Genomic DNA, 23586 nt, shown 5'->3' with positions numbered 1-23586 from the left:
CCAATGAATATTCAATCCTTTAGGATTGACTGGTTTGATCTGTCACTGCTTCCAGCTTCCCCCCTCTATTTGCCATGAAGTAATGGGGCCAGAAATACATCTATTTCTGCTTTATTGACTATGGCAAAGCCTTTGACTATGTGGATCACAATAAACTGTGGAAAATTCTTCAAGAGATGGGAATACCAGATCACTTGACCTGCCTCTTCAGAAATCTGTATGCAGGTCAGGAAGCAACAGTTAGATCTGGACATGGAACAACAAGCTAGTTCCAAATAGGAAAAGGAGTACATCAAGGCTGTATATTGTCACCCTGCTTATTTAACTTATATGCAGAGTACATCATGAGAAGCACTGGGCTGGAGGGAGCACAAGCTGGAATCAAGATTGCCCGGAATAACATCAATAACCTCAGATATGCAGATGACACCACCCTTATGGCAGAAAGTGAAGAAGAACTAAAGAGCCTCTTGATGAAAGTGAAACAGGAGAGTGAAAAAGTTGGCTTAAAATTCAACATTCAGAAAACTAAGATCACAGCATCCAGTCCCATCACTTCATGGCAAATAGATGGGGAAACAGTGGCTGATTTTATTTTGGGGGGCTCAAAAATCACTGCAGATGGTGATTGCAGCCATGAAATTAAAAGATGATTACTTCTTGGAAGGAAAGTTATGACCAACCTAGATAGCATATTAAAAAGCAAAGACATTACTTTTCTAACAAAGGTCCATCTAGCCAATGCTATGGTTTTTCCAGGAGTCATGTATGGATGTGAGAGTTGGACTATAAAGAAAGATGGGTGCTGAAGAATTGATGCTTTTGAACTGTGGTGTTGGAGAAGACTCTTGAGAGTCCCTTGGACTGCAAGGAGATCCAACCAGTCCATCCTAAAGGAGCTCAGTCCTGGGTGTTCATTGGAAGGACTGATATTGAAGCTGAAACTCCAATACTTTGGCCACCTCACGCGAAGAGCGGACTCATTTGAAAAGACCCTGCTGCTGGGAAAGATTGAAGGCAGGAGGAGAAGGGGATGTCAGAGGATGAGATGGTTGGATGGCATCACCGACTCAATGGACATGAGTTTGGGTAAACTCCGGGAGTTGGTGATGGACAGGGAGGCCTGGCGTACTGTGGTCCACGGGGTCACAAAGAGTCGGACACGACTGAGTGACTGAACTGAACTGAATAGGGCCAGATGTTATGATCTTAGTTTTTATTAATATTTAGTTTTAAGCTGGCTCTTTCACTCTCCTCCTTTACCCTCATCAAGAGGCTCTTCAGTTCCTCTTTGCTTTCTGCCATTAGAGTGGCATTATCCACACATTTGAGGTTATTGATGTTTGTCCCACCTATCTTGATTCCAGCTTGTAACTCATCCAGCCTGGCATTTCTCATGATGTGCTCAGTGTATAGATTAAACAAACACAGTGACAACAGACAGCTCTGTTGTGCTCCTTTCTCAATCTTGAACCAATCAGTTTTTCCGTACAGGGTTCTGACTGTTGCTTCTTGACCTGCATACAGGTTTCTCAGGAGACAGGTAAGATGGTCTGGTATTCCCATGTCTTTAAGAGCTTTCCACAGTTTATTATGATCCACACAAAGACTTTGGCTTTGAAACAGAGATAGATGTTTTTCTGGAATTTCCTAGCTTTCTCTGTGATCCAACAGATGTTGGCAATTTGATCTCTGGTTCCTCTTTCCTTTTCTAAATCCAGTTTGGACATCTAGAAGTTCTTGGTTCGCATAAGGCTAAAGCCTAGCATGAAGGATTTTAATCATGACCTTACTAGCATGGCAGATGAGTACAACTGTCCGATGGTTAGCACATTCTTTAGTATTACCTTTCCTGGGAACTGGGATGAGGCTTGACCTTTTTCAATCCTGTGGCCACAGCTAGGTCTTCCAGATTTGCTGACATATTGAATGCAACACCTTAATGACATCATCCTTTAGGACTGTGAATAGTTCTAGTGGAATTCCATCACATCCACCAGCTTTATTAACAGCAGCGCTTCCTAAGGCCCACTTGACTTTGTTGTCTCAAATATTTGGCTCTGGGTGGCTGACCACACCATCGTAGCAATCCAGTTCATTTGGATCTTTTTTGTACAGTTCTTTTGTGTATCGGTCCCATCTCTTCTTGATCTCTTCAGCATCCTAGGTCTCTACTGTTTATGTCCTTTATTGTACTCATCTTTGGACAAAATGTTCCCTTGATAGCTCCAATTTTCCTGAAGAGATCTCTAGTCTTTCCCCTTCTGTTGTTTTCTTCTAGTTTTATACACTGTTCACTGAAGAAGGCCTTCTTGTCTCTCTGTGCTGTTCTTTGGAAATCTGTGTTTAGCTGAATATACTTTTCCCTTTCTCCCTCACTTTTTGCTTCTCTTCTTTTTTAAGCTATTTGTAAGGCCTCCTAAGATAACCACTTTTCCTTCTTGCTTTTCTTTTTCTTTGTGATGGTTTTGTTTGCCACCTCCTTTGTATTGCCACAATATTATGGACTTCCATCCATAGTTCAGTGACTCTGTCTACCAGATATAATCCATTGAATCTATTTATTACCTCCACTGCATACTAATAGGGGATTTGATTTAAGTTGTATCTGGCTGGCCTAGCAGTTTTCCCTGTTTTCTTTAGTTTAAGCCTGAATTTTGCTATGAGAAGCTGATGATCTGAGCTACAGTCAGCTCCAGGTCTTGTTTTTGCTGACAATATACAGCTTATCCACCTTTGGTTAAAAAATATAATCAACTTGATTTCAATATTAATTGTTTGGTGATGTCCATGTGTAAAGGTTGCTTGGTATCATGGAATAAAAACAGTAAGTGGTGTAGAATGTTTAGGGTGAGGATATTTCACTGAAACTTGGGAAAGCCTGAGGGAATATTCCACCCAACAGAAGCTGTGTCTCCATTTTTTCATCCCTCTTTGCCTGCCTTTATGTATTCAATCAATATTTGTTGAGAAGAGGCCAGGTCCTGATAGACACCCTAGGTACATGCTGATCAAGACAGTTTCTGATCAAGAAGCTTCCAGTCTAGTAACTACATGGATCACCTCTCCCAGAGCCTGTGTTTTCTCTCTTGTATCTCTTGGAAAAGTGCAATGGGAGACATACAAGTTTTGCTTCAAAACAACCTTGCAATCAGGTTCCTGCTCACAGTATTGTTAGGTCCCCCCTGCATGTTCAATGCTGAACTCCAAACCTCGATCTCATATTAACCTGAATCAGGAGATAATTAAGCCTCCTGAATGCAATACTGGATCAGGTAGAGCAACAGCCTTCACGATTGGTTGGATTACCCCTGATGTAGCTCCTAACTCTAGTGACCAAGCTACTGTTTCCTAATTCCTAGCCCTTGTACCCTAAATCTTATTTCTAGGTCTCCCCTTGGGTTTTTCTTCCTGGTTTATAAACTGCAGGCACCACAGTTGGTTTCTAGGGCCTGGATCCTGACTCACTCTTGCCAGGCTCCTGGGGCCTTACTGCTGGCCTTTAAGACCTCCCTGATGTGAATGTTTGCCTCTTTCTGCTTCTGAGCCTCCTCTCAACCTACCTCCTGCCACCCAGATTCTACATCACTGAGATTTCCCATGAGGTTTGTGCTCTTCCACCCAGACTCCTGCCAGGGGGGCTGGCTGTTAATCCTGCCCACCATGAAGCCGAATCTGCCTGCCAGCTGAAGCTCCTTCATCTGTACCTGGGCCAGTATTCTGGGAGCCTGTTCTGCTGCAGTGGGCAAGACTGTATCCCAGACCTGCCTGTCCCATATCCTCAAAAGTGACTGATGATGCTGAGAAGAATGGCAAGATATAACAATGGACACCCAGGAGTGACCCTTGCTTCATTCAGGGGTGACTGTGCCAAAGAGTGGGCAGCTAAAGCTCTGTGTGTAGCAGATGATGAACAGTGAAATGCTGGGCTGTGTTGAAAACCAGTGTGCCATGTCGCTCCGGTCACTCCCGATCCTCCTCCTTGAGTTCTTGCTGTCAAAAGACAACCACTGCTTTGTATTTTTACACACCCACCCAGATACTTAGAAAACACTCCTTCCCAATGCTTAGCCTGTTCTCATGAAATGAGAAAAGACACGTACAAATGTCTTTTAGTTGACCTGCTGAAGAAATTCAACAGTAAACAGCCCCTCCCATATTCTTCAGCACTCTACTAGATGAGGGCAAGATCACAGATGCGAAGGGCTTTGGGTTTAACAAAGCATTTGGCAACATTTTTCATGATTCTCATGTGGAAGAATTAGAGAAATATGACTTAAACAAAAGCAACTGGTTGAATAATATAAGAACACAAAGAGTGTTGACTACAGGTCAGTGTAAACTTGAAAGAGCTTTACCACATCTCTAAAATGAAGGAGATGAACTAGAGCATTGTTTCCCAATAATTTATATAAAAGATTTTTGGTTGTGCATTGGGATTTTTTAGTTTAATATTTATGTATTTATTTTAATGTCTACTAGAAAATGTTTACTATCCCAAAGTCCCATGATTTCATAGATATTGTTTAAGTGTAAAAATTGAAGCAATTCAAAAAGGAATATTTTAATAAAGTAGTAAAGGTAAAACCTATTCAATCTCCTTAGAAGTCATTTTGAGAACACCATAATTCGAAACACATCCTATAGCCCAGCAACTTCATTTCTAGAAATTTGCCATATACATATATCTGCCCCCAAGTAGACAAAGAAAGTATGTTCACTGCAGGTTTATTAATAACAACAAAGAAAAAACAAAACAAAATGACCATTATTTGGAGCACATCCATGTTTCTACACATCCATGCAATAGCCTCTTTCTTTGCCTTTTAAGCCAGTGTTCTCAACTGGGCAATAATTTGGTCCCCATAGGACATATGGCAATGTCTGGAGACAATTTTTGGTTGTCACAGTGGAGGCAGGAGTACTACCAGGACCAGGTGGGTAAAGCCAGGGATGCAGCTAGTCATCCTACAATGCACAAGACAGACCCCCACAGCAAAGAATTATCCAATATTGATAATTAATAATCACAAGGATGAAACATCCTGGTTAAAGTACAATGCTTTCATTCCTGTTCCTGTTCTTATTCTTTTAATTCCATTACAAACCAGAGATTAGGTACCTACTAATCCCTTATTCAGAGAAGGCAATGGCACCCCACTCCAATACTCTTGCCTGGAAAATCCCATGGATGGAGGAGCCTGGTAGGCTGCAGTCCATGGGGCTGCGAAGCATCAGACACGACTGAGAGACTTCACTTTCACTTTTCACTTTCATGCATTGGAGAAGGAAATGGCAACTCACTCCAGTGTTCTTGCCTGGAGAATCCCAGGGACGGGGGAGCCTGGTGGGCTGCCGTCTATGGAGTCGCACAGAGTCAGACACGATTGAAGCGACTTAGCAGCAGCAGCAGCAGCATCCCTTATTACCTTATATTTAAACAACAGTTTCATCTGTTGCAAAGTGAGCTCTTTTAGTGAGGATACATGGTCAATTTAACTTTGTAGCCCCAGAACCAACAATGAAGTGGTCTGCCTTTGGAATGAATGAACTAAGAAAAGGCACAGCCAAGGAGCCAAGGAGCATACTCTGGCTTAGAAAGAGGTAACTGGCATTGTTACAGAAGCAGGGGTTGTAACAGGTATATTTTACATTACTTGTTTTTATCTCCCCATTTCCCTCCGGCTACTTTATCTGAGGACACTAATGACGGCTTTAGGTTTAAAGTGAAAGTATGGACAAATGAACACTGTCCCATGATGATAAATAGTTGAGGGAACTTCGGGCATCTCCTGTGTTGAGGACATGAAATTTTACCTGCATCTCAGACAAGAAAGGACACTAGGGGCAAACAGGGTGGAACGTAAGGTATTTCCCGATCATCCCTCTACCCCCCCATCCCTCTCCACCTTGCTCTCCGACCCTGGAAGTCAGTCTCTTTGGACTACATCCGATTAGCTCAGTAGGCTCTACTTGACTGGGGGGTAGAGTGAGGAGGAGAGTGAGGTCAGGGTGTTTACTCCCTGATCTTTCCCTGTAAAGTCCCATCAAGGTGACTATATCCCTCCATCGAGGGTCACTGCTCCTCTCGAGGAAGACCGCTCTATCTGACTCTCTCTTCTTCCAGCGTCAGATAACCTCTTCCTGGAACAGCTCCACTGTTCTAGCCCTGGCTTCCTACACTAGCTCTGTGGTTCCCCTATGTGTGTGCGTGCAAGTTCAGTCTTAGTCGTGACCGACTCTTTGCGACCCCATGGACTGTAGCCAGCCAGGCTCCTCTGTTCGTGTAATTTCCCAGATAAGAATATTGGAGTGGGTTGCCACGCCCTGCTCCAGGGGATCTTTTCAACTCAGGAATCGAACCCATGTCTCCTGCGTCCTCTACATTGGCAGGCAGGTTCTTTACCACTGTGCCACTTGGGAAGCCTGTGGCTCCCCTACACCACTCCCAAAACTCTGTAATTAGTCTCTTTGTAAATAAACCCTCCTCAAATTACCTTAATTTGAATGTACATCTGTTTTCCTTAGGATACCACCTGATATACCATATAACTTTGATCATGTTGCTTATTATTTATGAGCCTGTTTTTTCTATAACATTAAAATAATAACTATCTTTCAGAGTATTGAGATTATTAAAATTCTTACTTTAAATAGAGTGTTTAAAGGACACATACACAAAAATATGGAGCTTCCCCAGAGCTCAGTAGTAAAGAATCTGCCTGAAATGCAAGAGACACAGGAGACACGGGTTTGATCCTTAGGTCAGGAAGATCCTCTCGAGAAGGAAATGGCAACCCACTCCAGTATTCTTGCCTGGAAAATCCCATAGACAGAGAGGCCTGGTGGGCTACAGTCCACAGGGTCGTAAAGAGTCAGACACAAGTGAAGTGACTGAGCGTGCACACACATACTCAAAAATATAATGCAACATTCACTATTTACATTTGTTAGGTGCAACAAAAACTTTACTAGATGCATTCAAACAAAATGAAAACTTATTAACTCACGTTAACAGAAACCCAGAAGAGGTGGATTAATCAGCACTGCTTAATTCAGTTGTTCAGCAGCATCATCCAAGACCCAAATTCTTCTCTAATGTGTTTCTTCTCTATAGGACAGGGCCACCTGCGTCTGGACAAGATCAAAGTTCTGTTAGTAAAGATGGAAGGAGGGAAAATAGATGTTAGACAGCCAAATGCACCTGCTACACTATTAGTAAAGTCCACGGTAATAAGCAGCCTCTCTGACAGCACACAAGAATGGAAGGGGACCAGAACGACTCTTGGGGAAGGGGAGGTGGAATCAGCAGAGCACAATCAGAACGAGAAAAAAAATACCCTTCACAGAAACCAACAAAGAGAGGCTGTTATTCCTGATGACAGTGATGAGCTCGCAGAACAACTCCATAACTCTTGACAACAGCTACTTCACTTCCAACCTCACAGAAAATGCACAAGCTGTTCTTCATGTGGGCCAGTTGTTCCCCACTGACCAAGACAGTAGTTGTCACGGGGCGGTGGAGTTGCAAACAACAGACAGCAACTCTGGCTAAATCATTGCAAACAGGAATTCAGAGGGAAGCCTGTTGGAATCAATGGGCATGTTGTACAACCAGTCTTTTTTTTTTTTTTTTTTAAGATATAGCTGATTTATAATATTAGTTTCAGTGGTTCAGTATTTTTACAGGTTAAAGTCCATCTAAAGTTATTACAAAAGAATGGCTCTATGTCCCTGTGCTAATATGTCCCTGTTGATTATTGATTTTATACATAGTATTTTGTGTCTGTTAATCCCATACCCCTATCTTGCCCCTCCCTCTTCCTCCTCTCCATGTAGCCACCAGTTTGTTCTTTATATCTGCAAGTCTGTCTGTTTTGATATTCATGTTTTATTTTTTAGATTACACCTGTAAGTGATAACAAAAGAGTATTTGTTTTTATCCATCTAACATTTCACCAATCACTATTCTCTCTAGGTCCATCACATTGTTGTAAATGACAGAATTTCATTTTATGACTGAGTAAAATTCCATTGTATGTAAATATATCACAGTTTCTTTATCTATTCGGGTTTTTCTGATAGCTCAGACTATAAAGAATCTGCATGCATTGCAGGAGACAAGAGTTCAATCCCTGGATCAGGAAGATCCTGTGGAGAAGGAAACAGCAACTCACTCCAGTATTCTTGCCTGGGAAATTCCATGGACAGATTTACTTGTTGATGGACATTTAGATTGTTTCCATACTTTGGCTATTGTAAATAATGCTACTATGATCATTAAGGTGCAAGATTCTTTTCAAATTAGTGCTTTTGTTTTCTTTGGATACATACCCAGGAGTGGAATTCCTGGATCCTATTGTAGTTCTATTTTTAGTTTTTTGAGAAACTTGCATACTATCTTCCATAACAGCTACATCAATTCACAATCCCACCAACACTGTACCAAGATTTCCTTTCTTCCATATCCTCACCAACATTTGTTATTTGTAGACTTTTGGGGATAACCATTCTGACAGGAGTGAGGTGGCATCTCATTGTGGTTTTTATTTGCATTTCTCTGATAATTAGTGATGTTGAGCTGTTTTTCATGTGCCTGTTGGCCATCTAAATGTTAGGTAGGTAGAATAGGGAAAAGGAGTCCAAAATGGCGGTGGCTAAAAGACAAGGAAGGGAAAACCCCGCGAAAATAGAACAAAAGAAGGTCCGAGGACCGGAGTGAGGACCTCAGGTAAAACAAAAAACACTCCTGGCTGGCCCAATTTACATAGGACAGGCCCAGGGAGAGAGAAACATATAAATAGAAGAGCCAAAGCTAGCGCTCTCTCTCTATCTCCCGCGCGCTGGGGTGCTCTTCTCCTCGTGTCTTTGGATTGATGTACCCTCATGCCTCAAAGATGGATTTTCCTGCTATCTTCTAAATAAAATAGAGCTGTAACACTGATTTGTCTAAGAGCTATAACATGGTCCATTAGAGACCTGAGAGCTATAACACGGTCTATCCAAGACCTGAGAGTTGCGACACGCCGAGGGGGCTTTAATGTCCGTCACTCCAAATCTGTGTTGTGACGAGACAAAGAACCGAGGAACATACACTCGCGTGACATAAGTATCTTTATGTAAAAATGCCTTTTCAGGTCTTCTGCCCACTTTTAATTGGGGTCTTTGTTTGTAATAATGAAAATTATCAAAGTAAAGAAAAATTAAGGAGAAACAATTCCATTTACAATCACATCAAAAATAATTAAGTATTAATAACTAGGAATAAACTTAACCAGGGACGTGAAAGACATATATTCTGAAAACTATAAAACACTGATGAAGGAATCTGAAAACAACACAAAGAAATGGAAAGATACCCCATGTTCTTGGACTAGAAGAATTAATATATTAAGACGTCCATATTACCGAAGGGAATCTAAAGAAGTAATGCAATACCTATCAAAATACCAATGACATTTTTCACAGAACTAAGAACAAGTAACCACAAATGACCCAAGTTGCCAAAGCAATCTTGAGAAAAAATAACTAGGCTGGAGGTATCATACTCCATGACGTCAGACCATACTACAAAGCTACATTAATCAAAGTAGTATAGTTCTGGCACAAACATAGACACATAGATCAATGCAACAGGATAGACAGCCCAGAAATAAATGCACACACTTTGTCAATCTACAACAAAGGAGTCAAGAATATACAATGGAGAAAAGATAGTCACTTTAATAAATGGTGCTGAGAAAACTGGACAGCTACATGTAAAAGAATGAAATTAGAACTTTCTCAAACACAATATACAAACATAACTTCAAAGTGGATTAAAGACCTAAATGTGAGACCTGAGACCACAGAACTCCTAGAAGAGAAATAGACAGAATACTCTTTGACATAAATGGCAATATTTTTTTAGATCTGTCTCTTAAGGCAAAAGAAATAAAAGCAAAAATAAATAGGACCTAATCAAAAGCTTTTGCACAACAAAGGAAATCAACAAAATGAAACAAAAACCTACTGAAGGAGAGAAAATATTTGCAAATGAATATGGAGTTAATTTCCAAAATTTATAAAAAGTTCATACGGCTCAATATCAAGAATCCATCTTAAAACATAGTCAGGATCCAAGAAAGAATATTTATTAAAAACAACAACAACAATTTGGCAGAAAACAACAAAATTCTGTAAAGCAATTATCCTTCAACTTAAAAACACACACACACACACAAACATTGCCAGAGTCCTGCCATGGGAAGTCTGGTTAGGAATTCTACTGCTGGCTTTGATGCTGCTGCTACTGAGCTGTCCTCGTCATTGTCAGATAACCATTCTTTAAATCTTTGCAGCTCTGCCTCCAGATTTAAGTCCCAGATGGGAATAGCCAAATGGCCAAGTCTAGTTCAGCTGCCTACACCCTAGTGGCTGAGATCAGAGGAAAAAAATACATAAAAACCTCGTCACCTTTAAGGTTCCATAGTCTCCCCTCCACAAAGCACAGCAATGGAATCCATTTCAAAAGCACTTCCACCGTGTTACTGCTTTGAGATCCTCAGCATGGCTCACAGCACCCACCATCCAGTGGCAACTAGCCTCATCTTTTATCCTGCACCCTCCACCTCCATTTAACCCTAGTTGCAATACCTCCTTCTCTAGGGAACTCCAAGCTCCTTCCACAGCAAGACTCACATATCCGGAACTCTTCCCCAGCCCCAAGCAACAGCAACTCCACATTCAACCTTTAGGACTCAATCCAAATGTCACTTCATCTGGGAAGATTTACCACTTCTTCATGACTGGCTACAATCTCTGTTTTCCGGCAGTCTTTTTTTTTTTTCTTTTGGCTAACACTAAAACACTAATTCCATCATGTCTCTTTCTCTCTAGACTTAGCTGCTGGAGGCTGGGCTGACCATGTCTGTCTTGCTCACTATCACACATCACAATGCCCAAAAGCTTGACACACCAAACTGTTCTCTCATGTATCGCTGGTGACTTCCCTGCCTGGTTCCTGACCATCTAAAATTCTCAGTGGATCATAATCAAAGTTGGTCCTTCTCCAACTTTAACATGCAGGAGTCACTGGGGAAGTTGTGAAAATATAAATTCTGATTTCGGTGGTCTGAATGTTTGGTCCTTCTAACAAGTTTCTGATGATGCCAACAGAAACTTGATCCACGGACATTTTGAGGAGCAAGGCAACACCTTAGCAAATCAAATGATAAGACACATAGGAAAAACACTGTATAATTCCACTTATATGAAGTACCTAGAACAGTCAAATTCATGGACAGGAAAGTAGAAGCGTGGTTGCCAAGGTCTGGGAGAAGAGTTGTTTAATGGATACAAAGTTTTAATTTGGGATGAGGGATGGTGGTTGCACAACATAAATGAACTTAATGCCAATGAATTATATACTTAGTTTAAAAAACTGAGAGAAAACAAAAAGGCACACATTTATCTTGCCAAGTGGAGTCTGAAACAGGGGCCCAGGGTTGGCACTGGGCACAAGAGATTGGTCTCTAGATGCCAAAGTCAAGGGTGGCATTAATGCAAACTCTGCCAAGCAACTGACATTGGATAATGGTCAGGGGACTAAACATCAAGCAGTTTCTGACCTAATCAGAGGGCTTCTGAGAGACACAAGTTGCTTGTTAAAAATCTGCAGAGCTTAAAGCAGATTTAGCTTGTACACGTAAAGCACGTTTTCTGATTCTAACAAGCTTCACTCCTTTCACCTAAGATCCCAAATAAGGGTTACTATTGGAATGGAAAATTTTACCTTGAAACTGAAGCTCTTAATGCAGATAATGTGTGGTTCATCCCAAAGTGAAGCATACCAGCATCTGATACCCAACATTACAGTGATAATGATACGTCTACATTCACTGAAGGAACTCTCACCCAGCAGTGCCAGCTGAGCTCGCACCAGAAAGTTAAAAGGATGTTTGGAGGTGAAGCCCTTTATTACTGACCTTTCAAATTTTGATGATCTATTATATACTGAAGCAGCAGAACATCATTTACAAGACAAGCAGAGTTTTCAGAATACGTTGAGGACTACAGTAAACCTTACTCCAGATGATACAGATTTTAGGATCAGCAATTGTACCTTAAATGCCTCTGTAACTTAAAATGAGTTAACATTACCTGTCCTTATCTTTGCACCTCCTTCACTCTCTGGATAGTACAAGTCCTATAACCACATAATGAAGATGAAAAATTCCGCAGCTATGTGATAGAGAACTCAGTAAGGAAACGTTGGGCTTCAAAACTGGTCTGCTTACTCTTCGAAAATCAAACTATATAGACTGCTGATGCTCGTCAGAAACTTTACTCACCTCAAAAATCAGATTAGAGCTTCCTTACCCTTTTGGGGAACAAAATCAGTTCCCTGCACAAGTGGTTCTAAAGTTCAGTGTGACCCAGATGTATAAACAGCAATTTGATGTGAATTCTTTCAGCTTTTCACACTATGTTGGCTCTCCTTAGATGCCCTAAAACTTCCCTAGACTGAGTACAAATATTTGGTGTATATCTTACTGAAAGAAATGCTTACATAAGAGTTTGGAATGAGCTTTTCTTTTTCTTTTCCTATTCTTTTAGTTTGTAGATGCAAGTCAAGCAACCACAGAAATACTGTTTATGCTGTCCAAATGCCACAAATCTGCCTTTTAAAAACTCAGAACCCATTTTTAGGCCTAGATGTGGCAAGGAAGTTTTGAAGCCCTCTGTAACTGAGTGAGTGGAAAATAACTATATACACCTTCCCACTCTCACTCTCCCAATCTTGTGCCCTACCACACTGTCCAGAGGACATATGACTGGAAGCCCAGTCAGAGCCTGGGTGATTCTGCTGCCTCAGTGAGACTGTGAACCAGCAGGTAATGCCTACAGAGCTAATAATTAAAGACAAGCCTCCCACTGTCTTGTGGGGCAGGACAGATCCTGGAGAATGAACCTGATGTCTGGAGCTACCTGAAACAGTACTTGAACTAACCTGTGTCTGTTGTTCTGAGCACTAGAAATCAGCAGTGGTATACGGTCAGCCAGGTTAGTGGACTTGAGTGAGGACAATGAAAACGGAGACAGATTTACTGCAGGTGTTCAGACATGTGAACCAGTGAAATTAAACACAAAATAGATGCTTGTATGGTTTTACACAAAACAAAATGAGCCTATTTCCACCTGTTATCAGCAAACCTGTGCTCCTGCTACTGAAACTATTCTCAAGTAAAAGACTAGTGAATAACCCCACATGTGATAGTACATTTCTGATTATTCTGAGGTCACCTTCTATCTTGAACAATCTTTTTTCTCACCATAGTAGACACAGTCAACCAAAACTGTGATGATCATTTCTAACATGACTTTGATTACATTTGCAAATGTCTTGGTGATGATCGTGGATGGAATTATTCTCATCAGCACAGGTTTATCTGAATCCTAATATTTTTTACATGAAGTAAAGTGGTTCTTCAAACTCTAGGTTTTCTCCTTTGGTGTCATTTTAACCATCTTGACACAATACATTCATTTCCCTGGATTATCTCTTTCACTGAGTTTTCTCTCCACTATTTGAAGTCCATGAGGAACAGGCCTATGCAAATTTAATTCCTACCTACCTCATTCTCTCTAAGAGATAACAAATTTTAAGCTTTTATCTCCAGGAAGAACTTAAAGAGTTTCTATCAACACACCCTATTACCTCTCTAAAGTCACACGGAAGAACAGTGAAGGCTTCATTCTCACCTCTCCCCAAACCCAATAGGTAGACCATCTAATAACAAAGTCCCATGTTTTTACTTGAGGGTAATTGTGAGACCAGAGCTCACGCTTAGCAAGGGTGAAACACAGCAGCTTTACTTACAAATACTTCGCCCATGAAACTACCCCAGTTTCATGAGATTTTAGCTAAACAAAACTTGCAAAGCACAAAAGTACATAATTGATTTAATTTAGTTTCAATACAATCAGTAATTGATCCATAACTTTTAAGTGGCAGCAGCCATCAATCCAGTAAACAAATATTTACCTTAAGTTTCAACTAGCTACTCTGGGGGGCTGGGGAAGCACACGAAAAAGTAACAGGCTCTAAGATAGATACCTTGATGACTCACGTAAGTGACATGTCTAACTGCACATAACACACATGCTTCAAAAGACAAGCCAACGATGAATCAACTTTTTATTTCACTGACCGGTACTTCTCTCTCTGATGCTGTATTTAAACTCTTCAGAGTCCCCCAAAATAGCATCAGGTTTCCTATGTCCAGAGATAGGGACCCAGAGGCAAAAGAGGTCAGGGCCCAGGCTGTTTTCAGGTGGGAAGGCGGCAAACATTCCTATGTAGGTCTATGTCAGTTTTTAACTGAAATGTTTTTAAGCTCTCCATCCTGAACCTCTTCTATGGCATCTATGACAGAAATACATCCATCCTCATCAACACAACTCCACAGGGGTGGCGGTAGTGAGGGGCCATTACATAGGTACCAGCCAAACTTCTCATTCAGCCAGAAACTGGACTTCTGGCTCGGTTTAATAACAAGGAGATGCATAAAACTGCAGTGAGTGTCCTGGCTCTTCCTTAAAGTGGGCTGGACTGGATGTAAATGGAAGTACTGCTCATGATAAAGCTGAATTAAGCTCTATAAAAAAATAAAGTTGCTCCTATCTCTATGAGCAGTTTCCAAGAATCCAGGAATGCCCACATCCCGTACCTCAGACATGGCCAATTCCTAATGCACAGCTACAGTGGGAAGCATAAAAATTCCTTGCTAATTTTTAGGGCATGGGGAGGATTGGGCTCTGGGAAAGACACAGGATGGATATTTTTCTCCCTCCCCCCACCTACAAAGACTACGTATCTACACACACACTCAGACACACACACACATCCATGTTCAAGGGAATTTTTCTTCCCTGACTACAGGACCCCAGGATCCAGCCTCCCCCAGGCTGAGACACAGCGCCTTTTAACTGCACAGATGTCGTGTACCAACATACTGCATAAGGCTCCTCTGTTGTCTCATAAATTGAGAGGGCAGGGGCAAAGGGCGTGGATACTCATAGGGGATTCACTTCTTGTCTGAAATCCAATCTACTCGGCAGCACTCTTAGGTCCAGGCTCTGGGAGAGGTTCTGTGGGCAGGATATGGTGGATGACCTGATGGTCCCAGCCCACTGTGGTAAGAAGGGAGTGATTGAGTGGAGACCAAGTAGCATCTCTCACAAAGTCTCTGTGGGCTCGGCTTCTAAACCTACAAGAGAACAAAGAAAAGTGGGGGCTTGGTAAGAGACAGAAGAAAAAAAAACGGAAAGACACTCCACTTCACCATATATGACCTAGTCATCAGGCTAGCAGTGTAGCCACACAAAGAAGACTCCATCATCCAATCCAATCCTATTTTCATAGAAGAAATGACAGCTAGAGCAAGGGTATGATGTGAGTCAGGGTCAGACAGCATCTTGTGGCAAAGAAGGCAGTACCCTCAGATCTTGGGTCTGGGGTCATTTATCCTATAGCAGGCTGCATTCCTACACGTGGTACTTTGTGCAAAAAGCACACAGTGTTCCTTTCTGAGAGATCACTGGAATGCCAGGCTCAGGAATCCCACCTAACACCACATTCCTCTACCAGGCACAGAGCTTGGGAGTCAGTCCCTGGAACAGGGAGACAGTCAACAGCTAGCCTGCTTCCATCACCAAGTCTCCCTGAAAAGAGACAACGTGCTTTTCCAAAGGGTAAAAAGACCCAGCCATCTGCTGGTCCCTCCATGACTCCTGATCATAGGGTCCGTGTCACACTTACACCTCGGAAAGGCCTGAGTCCAGCACAGCAAGTGAGCAGTCCTCACTGACAGAGGCCAGGAAGGGAGCACTAGGAGAGAAGGAGAAGGTTGCGAAAGATCAGTCCATAAGTATCAGGACAAAATTTGACTGGGCAGTCCCCAAACCCCTCTCTAAAGTGACCAGAGAAGGTAGCTTGATCCCCACTTTGGTTTAAAGCCTGACTACCACTCAAGTCTACAGTACAAGTTCCAAGGGAAGATGAGGAAAATGGAGCAAAGCTAGGGCAGAGAGCCATCCCTGCAACTAACCATCCCATCTGGTCCCTCCCTGTAGCTTCAGCAATAACCCAGAAACACAGGCTTTCCAACCACACAGCCCAAGAAGCCCATAGTATAAGTCATTTGGGGTGTTGAGCAGGAACAAGACCATGTTTTAGCCATTTGCAGTCAGAGATCATACAACCCAAAAAACGGACTACAGTCTTAAGAGATCTTTTACTAATTAAGGTCTTTAGCTAAAACAGTGTCTGTTTTAAGGAACCACCCAATCAGCTAATGCTATGCCAACACAAGTATTCTCCCGCACTCTTCCCTTTCCTATCTCCCAGGCCCTTGATGAAAAAGAGCAGTACCTGTGTGGGGAGAACACCAGCCCAGTGACACACTGGGAGTGCACAACAGAGCTGAGGGCACAGCCTGCACTCTTGGTGTCCACAAGGGAGACAGTCCCATTCTCATCACCTGAAGGAAGAAGAGGGAGTATGTCAAGGGGGTTAAGAGAATGGGCTTTGGACTCAGCCAGATCTATATTTGAATGCTGGTTCTTCAATCTTGAAAAAGTTCACTGTTCTGAGCATTCATTTCCTCCTTGGTAAAGTAGGAATAATTAGTCATTTGAGGGTTGTGGAAATTAAAACTATTGGATGAGATAACTGTTGTGTTAACCACAAACTACATCACAGTATACACAGCCAGATCACCAAGTTAGCACAACTATTGCCTACTATGCAATAGGATTCCCTATGTAACAATCTTCCTGCTTTGTGGCCCACTGACTTCTAGCCATGAATATAAGAGCCACACCAAACAATCAGGAATCAAATCTTCTAGAATAAAAATTATCGTGTTCTTTAAAGCTAAACTAAAACTAGTTTTGGATCATCCTACCTTCGCACACCCCCATTAGCATAATTCACTGAGTGCTCAAGTGTGCTGACAGACTGAGCAGCCAGAGCCTCGTGTACTATGGAGTGAGCTTTCTTGCTTATTCTCCCCTTCCCAGAGTCAACACACAGTTGGACATGCTGCCTTACCAAAGACAAAGACTTCACTCTGCTGAGGATGCCAAGTCAGGGAGGTAGGAAGGTAGCCAGAGGCACTGCAGCCTGTGAAGGAGAGAAGAAGGGTCTGGAACAAAACTCTGACCTCAGCTTTGAGAAGAAGCTTCGGTGGCGAAGTCACTCTAAATCCCAGGAGCACCTTTATTCAGTTTCCCAAGTTCTGCTAAGGCAGTCCCATCCTCACTCTTGATCCTCACAACCTATCAGCCTCCTGATCTTTCCAGACCTGAGTCACAGGCAAGTTTCAACATAAAGCATGAAGTTGAAAACTCTGGCCCCTTTATTTGCCCATCCAGGAAATATCAATTACCCCCACCCTCAGGAATTAGCCCCTCCTCTTGGGACCCACTGCACAACATGAACCTCAGTGGGAAAGAAAGCAATTAGATCATTCATGTCAGTGACTGGACATCTGGTAGCTTTGCCTTTGACTCTGGCCAAGGAAAGTCTCTTCCAGATGGGTTCCTAGTACCATCATCCCACCACCAGCTCTCAGACTCACCCATCTGTGATGCTGGCTTTGGACAGCGGGTATCCCACAGTAAAATTCTATTGTCCTAGAAGAAGGAATAGAAAAAGGGCTTCACAATCCAAAAACAGCTGCTGGCCAGAAGCCGTCCGTGCTAGACTTAGGACTAAAGGGTTTGGGTGTGGTCAAGGGTGGGGAAAAGCAGCTATATCTTACCTCACCGCATGAAAGAAACACAGAATCCTTGTGGGGAGAGGCAGCAACACAGGTGACCTGCCCAGAGTGAGCTGTAGAGGAGAGGGAACAAGAAGTATGACAGAGGAAATGAAAGCAATCTTATCACGAAGCCCAGATACTATGAAGGGGTAGGAGGGAGGCTGTAAGAACTAGTCCTAGCTAGTCTTATGACACAAATGAACAAATTCCGTGAGAGTCTGGATGAGACAAAACCTAAGAGGAAATGTTGATAGCATTATAAAACCTCAGTAGACTTGCAGGAAAATGAACGGCTACAGACACGAGTTTGAGTAAGCTCCAGGAGTTCATGATAGACAGGGGAGCCTGACTATCATGGGGTCATAGCGTCGGACATGACTGAGCGACTGAATGGAACGGAACTGAAAGACATGAATGATAAAGGCTGAGTCTGATCGGTGGAGGGATTTACAATAAAGACAGCCTAAACAGCACAAGCACACATGCCTCCAGGTAGCATACAAAGACTTCCAAGGGAGTCCTGGACACTCGGGAGTTTTAAGGGCATTTCTCCAGTGTTTTCTCTCCACACCAAACTAAGAAGCTGCCTGTGGTCTGCCAGCACTGCAGACCTCTACTCTCACAGTCATCCTTCTCCCATGTGTAGAAGAAACACACACCTCTCCTCCACCCCAAACTTTACCATGGTGTGATGTTCAGAGCATAAAAACCTACATAAAACAAAAGAGGGTTTTTGTAAGAGCCAAAGAACAAAAGAAAGAGCATCTGGGTAAAATTCTGTGAAGGAGGCTGACCTTTCTTGGCCACACCACGAACACAAGTATTTAGGTACTAATTTAAAAACATGTGAAAGGGTACAGTTTTTCACAATTCTTTTAGGGCTGCACGCTAAAAATGTTAAAGGTCACTCTAAATGTTAATTACAGGCTGTGGAAACCACCTTCTCCAAAGTGATTCAACCATACTCTAAGATAGATGTGGCTCTGCCTTGAGATAGAAAGGTGGGTTCAAGCCACCTTCCATAGAATCCACGGAAAGCCAACATTATGAACAAGAACATACTGCTCACTTGAAAGAAAGCTTTGGGGCAGCACCATGGTGGAGGATGAAAGATGAAAAACTACGTGAGGCCTCTGCCTTTAGGGAATTTGAAATCAGTGGGGGGAATACGAATAAACACAAAGAACTGTCACAACACTGTAAACCAACTATACTTCAATTTTTTTTAATTTAAATTAAAAAAAAAAAAAAAAAGAACTAATGAAAAAGGCTGAAAGGGGCAAGTGTTTATTTAGCATTAGCCAGAAAAACATATCATATGTCTAGGAAACAAAAGGCTAATATAGTAGACTTTGAACACTGGCATTTTAACATTATTGTCTAACTATCTGAAACTCCAGGAGACGTGTGAGTCTGTGGTTTTGCTTTGCACATATCTGAATCATACACTTTGCAGTTAGAATTGGCAGAGATAGGCAGTGAGGGAACCAGTTATCACCTATATCTACGTCTTTCAGTCACACATACATTAATGCCCTATACGTTATCTTCATTAAGATCTGGTATCTTCATGAAGAATGGCTCCCCAAACAAAGTTAACTGCTAGTGCTGTTAATGAAAGTGAGCAAAAAGGGGAAAGTTAATAGAAAATGATGGCTCTCATCTTCTAAAAATGAGATTTTTATGGAGGGGAATAATCAAAAAGTTCAAGATTCATGAGTATCAGAGTTTATACTTGAAGAATGCCTGAGATGTACTGTTTAGATAGCACGATATGCTTGAAGGAGGAATGACAGTAAAAAGGCTTGAATGCCATGACGTGAACCTGAGGTATTAACCTGCAAGCCACAAGAAACCAATGAAAGACCAAAGATGATGGGTCAAGAGATGAAATGAGTGCCACGGTCTAGGTGAGCTAAAGACTGAATGTAAATGGGAGCATAAGAAATGAAAAGGAAGGTCACTGACCAAACGGAAAAAAATCCAAAGAACTTGGGGACCAACTGATAGATGGAAAAAGGAGGAGTGGAAGAGGACTGGGAGTTTGAGCCTCAGGTGATCAAGAAGGTGATGAGCCTGTCAATTAAAAAGATATAGGGAGATTAAGAGCTAGAGTCAACACTGGGACTTGACCATAGTTTTGGAAGAAAACTACCAGGCAGGAGAGCAAAGAATTGGTGTCACTGACATCCAAGGAAAGCTCAAAGAGCACAAAGGAGAGAATAAAAACAAAATAGCTACAACAGGAACTAAAAAGGAAAGAAGATGCACTCACCTCGGTATGAATTCAGAACCATCTGCTGAGCAAGGTCCCAAACCTTGATGCTAAGAAGCAAAGGAAACAGAGACTTAATTTGACCTACACTATATATATAAAAACATGTATTCAAATGTATATTCCTACATCTTTGTCATCTACTGGACTTCTGGTACAGTCTACTTTTACAATGGACTGCAAAATCTCTAAGAAAACCTTATAAGAAACCTTATGAAAGTGAAAGTGAAGTTGCTCAGTCATGTCCGACTCTTTGAGACCCCATGGACTGTAGCCCACCACACTCCTCCGTCCATGGGATTTTCCAGGCAAGAGTACTGGAGTGGGGTGTCATTTCCTTCTCCAGAGGATCTTCCTGACCCAGGGATTGAACCCAGGTCTCCCGCATTGTAAACAAGATGCTTTACCATCTGAGCCACCAGGGAAGTCCAAGAAACCTTATCGGTATGCCGTAATTAGTCACTGGGTTCTTATAATGAGCCCAAAACATTACTTAATGAGGCTAATGTGACATCTAAGACACCCAAAGAAGGCCCAGAAACAGGAGCAATGAGAGCGGGGACCCACCAGAAGTCTTTGCTACCACTGACAGCATGTGTGCCAGAGCTCAGGACACTGACTGTAGACACGATGTCATCATGCTCATACTTGCAGAACTTGCTGACGATAAGCGTCTCATTCTCATCCAGCTCCCACAATTCAACAGCACCTATTGAGGGTGGGGAAGACGGTGAAGGAAACAAGCTGGGGTTACATCAAGACAGCATTTCACTTCTAGGATGCTAAGTTCTCGAAAGACAAGGATGACATCTCCATAATGATATGGATAGCAGACAGTTTAGTATGATTAAATAGTCCCAGTTATTTGGACATTAATTGTCCCACCTTTATCCTTCCATGCAATACCTGCCAACACCTCTATTCTTTTTTTTTAAAACATGAAACCCTCCACTGGTTTGTCCACTAAGTCTGACATTCAAAACAAAGAAAGCAGAATAAAGACATGTAAGAAACTGGGAAGAGATGGAAAGAGCATAGATTGGTTTCAGCATCATCTTTAAGATCAACATCATTCTTGATCTTGGGTGGATACAGAGAAAAACAGTTTCATTCATGTCTTAATTTTGTTATGAATTTTGCTAAAATTTCCACCAATTTAGAATCTTGGGACAGGTATATCCTACCCACACAGTTATTCTCCTTTGGGACCAAAACCTTCAAGCTCCCCCAAGCACAAAGTATGTTGTTGCTACCGTTCAGTCTCTAAGTCACATCGAACTCTCTGTGACCCCAAGGGCTACAGCATACCAGGCTTCCCTGTCCTTCACTAACTCCTTGAGTTTGTTCAAACTCATGTCCATTGATGAGTAAGTGATGCCATCCAACCATCTAATCTTCTGTTGTCCCCTTTTCCTCCTGCCTTCAGTTTTTCCCAGCATCTGGGTCTTTTCCAATGAGTTGGCTCTTTGCATCAGTTGGCCAATGTACTGGAGCTTCAGCTTCAGCATTAGCACTTCCAAAGAATATTCAGGGTTGATTTCCTTTTGCATTAACTGGTTTGATCTCTCAAAAGTCTTCTCCAGCACTGCAGTTACTAAAGATTAATTCTTTGGTGCTCAGCCTGCTTTACGGTTCAACCCTCACATCCATACATGACTAGAAAAAAACGTCGTTTTGACTATATTGGACCTTTGTGGGCAAAGTGATATCTCTGCTTTTTAATACTCTGTCTAGGTTTATTGTAGCTTTTCTTCCAAGGAGCAAGCGTCTTTTAATTTCATGGCTGCAGGCACCATCCACAGTGATTTTGGAGCCCAAGAAAATAAAGTCTGCCACTGTTTTCACTGTTTCCCCATCTATTTGCCATGAAGTGATGGGACCGGATGCCATGATCTTCGTTTTCTGAATGTTGAATTTTAAGCCAGCTTTTTTACTCTCCTCTTTCACCTTCATCAAGAGGCTCTTTAGTTACTCTTCACTTTCTGCCATAAGAGTGGTGTCATCTGTGTATCTGAGGTTATTGATATCTCTCCTGGCAATCCTGATTCCAGTTTGTGCTTCATCCAGCCTGGTATTTCCCATGATGTACTCTGCATATAAGTTAAATAAGCAGGGTAACAATAAACAGCCTTGACATACTCCTTTCCCAATTTGGAACCTGTCCAGTTCTAATTTTCCACATCCAGTTCTAACTGTCGCTTCTTGATCTGTATACAGGTTTATTAGGTAAAATGGTCTGGTATTCCCATCTCTTTAGAATTTTCCAGTTTACTGTGATCCACATAGTCAAAGGCATTAGCATAGTCAATGAAGCAGTAGATGTTCTTCTGAAATTCTCTAGCTTTTTCTATGATCCAGCAGATGTTGACAATTTGATCTCTGGTTCCTCTGTCTTTTCTAGATCCAGCTTGAACGTCTGGAAGTTCTCAGTTCACATACTGTTGAAGCCTAGCTTGAAGGATTTTGAGCATTACCTTGCCAGCATGTGAAATGAGTGCAATCGTGTGAATCTGAACATTCTTTGGCATTGCCCTTCTTTGGGACTGGAATGAAAATTGACCTTTTCAGTCCTGTGGCCACTGCTGAGTTTTCCAAATTTGCCAGCATATTGAGTGCAGCACTTCAACTACATCATCTTTTAGGATCTGAAGCAGCTCATCTGGAATTCCTCCACCGAGTATGGGACATTAAAAGTTGAGCCCAGCCCGACCTATACCCCAAGCCTCCATTCCACCTGTACAGCTGAGGAGCAAGTGACTCACCTGAATCAGAAGCCACTAGGATACCTCGGTCCCCTACCCAAGTGAGGTCAGCCACTCCGGCCTCCGTCTGGACTCCAGCAGAGCAGAAACCTTCGTTGGGGGCGGCACAAGGGTCCTTGAAAAGCCAGAGAGAGCCAGCCCAGCAGCGGCCACTCAGGCTAGAAGCCCCGAGCAGGAGCGCCCCATCTAAAGGAGATACCAGATGTCAGCATGAGGAGTGGAGAGGCTCGTTTCCCTGGTAACAGCCCAGCAGCCCGCTAACTGGATCTGGACCCGAGCCCGGGAACGCGGGGCACGGTTGGGGTGAGCTCAGCGAAGTGAAGCAGGGGTCAGGTTGGCAAGCGGGGAATCGAGATGCGGGCTGGAAGGTTTATTCCCGGGAAGGGGCACTTCGGGGCGGGGTAAGGAAACTCCCCGGCCTAGGACCCAGGCTCACCAGACCGGTACCGCGCAGCCTCCAATTGCCGCTCCATACAGGCGGGAGCATTAGGGGGAAGGTTCCACTCCCGGGCTGCCGGGGGCACTAGGGGAGGCGGTGTTTCCTTCCGCATCTCCACGGTCCCAACTTCAATCTAGACCCAAATTGGATGCCCGCCTGAGATTCAGCTCCAGGAGTCCCCACGTGGTTCCTCTCGGGCCTCCGCCCCTCTAGACAAGCTACAGCCTCCCTACATCTCGCGAGATCTGCTTCTAAGAGCCCAGCCGGCTTTCCCGCCAGCACCCTCCCGCAACCGGCTCTCTG

General features: G+C 42.7%; 1 protein-coding gene across 1 annotated transcript; it reads right to left on the bottom strand.

The window, feature by feature from the left end:
• Positions 1-13927: 13927 nt before the first annotated feature.
• WDR77 (WD repeat domain 77) lies at positions 13928-23552 on the bottom strand. Its single transcript, XM_005905668.3, has 10 exons — positions 23281-23552; positions 22845-23030; positions 20650-20791; positions 20083-20132; positions 17808-17878; positions 17625-17679; positions 17096-17167; positions 16415-16523; positions 15803-15871; positions 13928-15251 (listed from the first exon to the last, which is right to left on the bottom strand). Exons 1-10 carry the CDS (start codon positions 23393-23395, stop codon positions 15092-15094), a joined length of 1029 nt encoding a protein of 342 aa, XP_005905730.1. The 5' UTR covers positions 23396-23552; the 3' UTR covers positions 13928-15091.
• Between the last annotated feature and the right edge of the window lie 34 nt (positions 23553-23586).

The sequence above is a fragment of the Bos mutus genome, chromosome 3 (assembly GCF_027580195.1).
Source record: "Bos mutus isolate GX-2022 chromosome 3, NWIPB_WYAK_1.1, whole genome shotgun sequence".
In the NCBI taxonomy this organism is placed as follows: domain Eukaryota; kingdom Metazoa; phylum Chordata; class Mammalia; order Artiodactyla; family Bovidae; genus Bos; species Bos mutus.
This window is presented reverse-complemented; position numbering and strand designations above follow the sequence as displayed.

Bases quoted from the DNA above. Each gene is read 5' to 3' on its own strand.
- WDR77 (XM_005905668.3), bottom strand. From the start codon at position 23,395: ATGCGGAAGGAAACACCGCCTCCCCTAGTGCCCCCGGCAGCCCGGGAG. The intron at 23,031-23,280 runs GTGAGCCTGGGT...TATCTCCTTTAG, and splicing joins GGCTGCGCGGTACCGGTCTG to ATGGGGCGCTCCTGCTCGGG. The intron at 20,792-22,844 runs GTGAGTCACTTG...CACCCTCAATAG, and splicing joins CCTAGTGGCTTCTGATTCAG to GTGCTGTTGAATTGTGGGAG.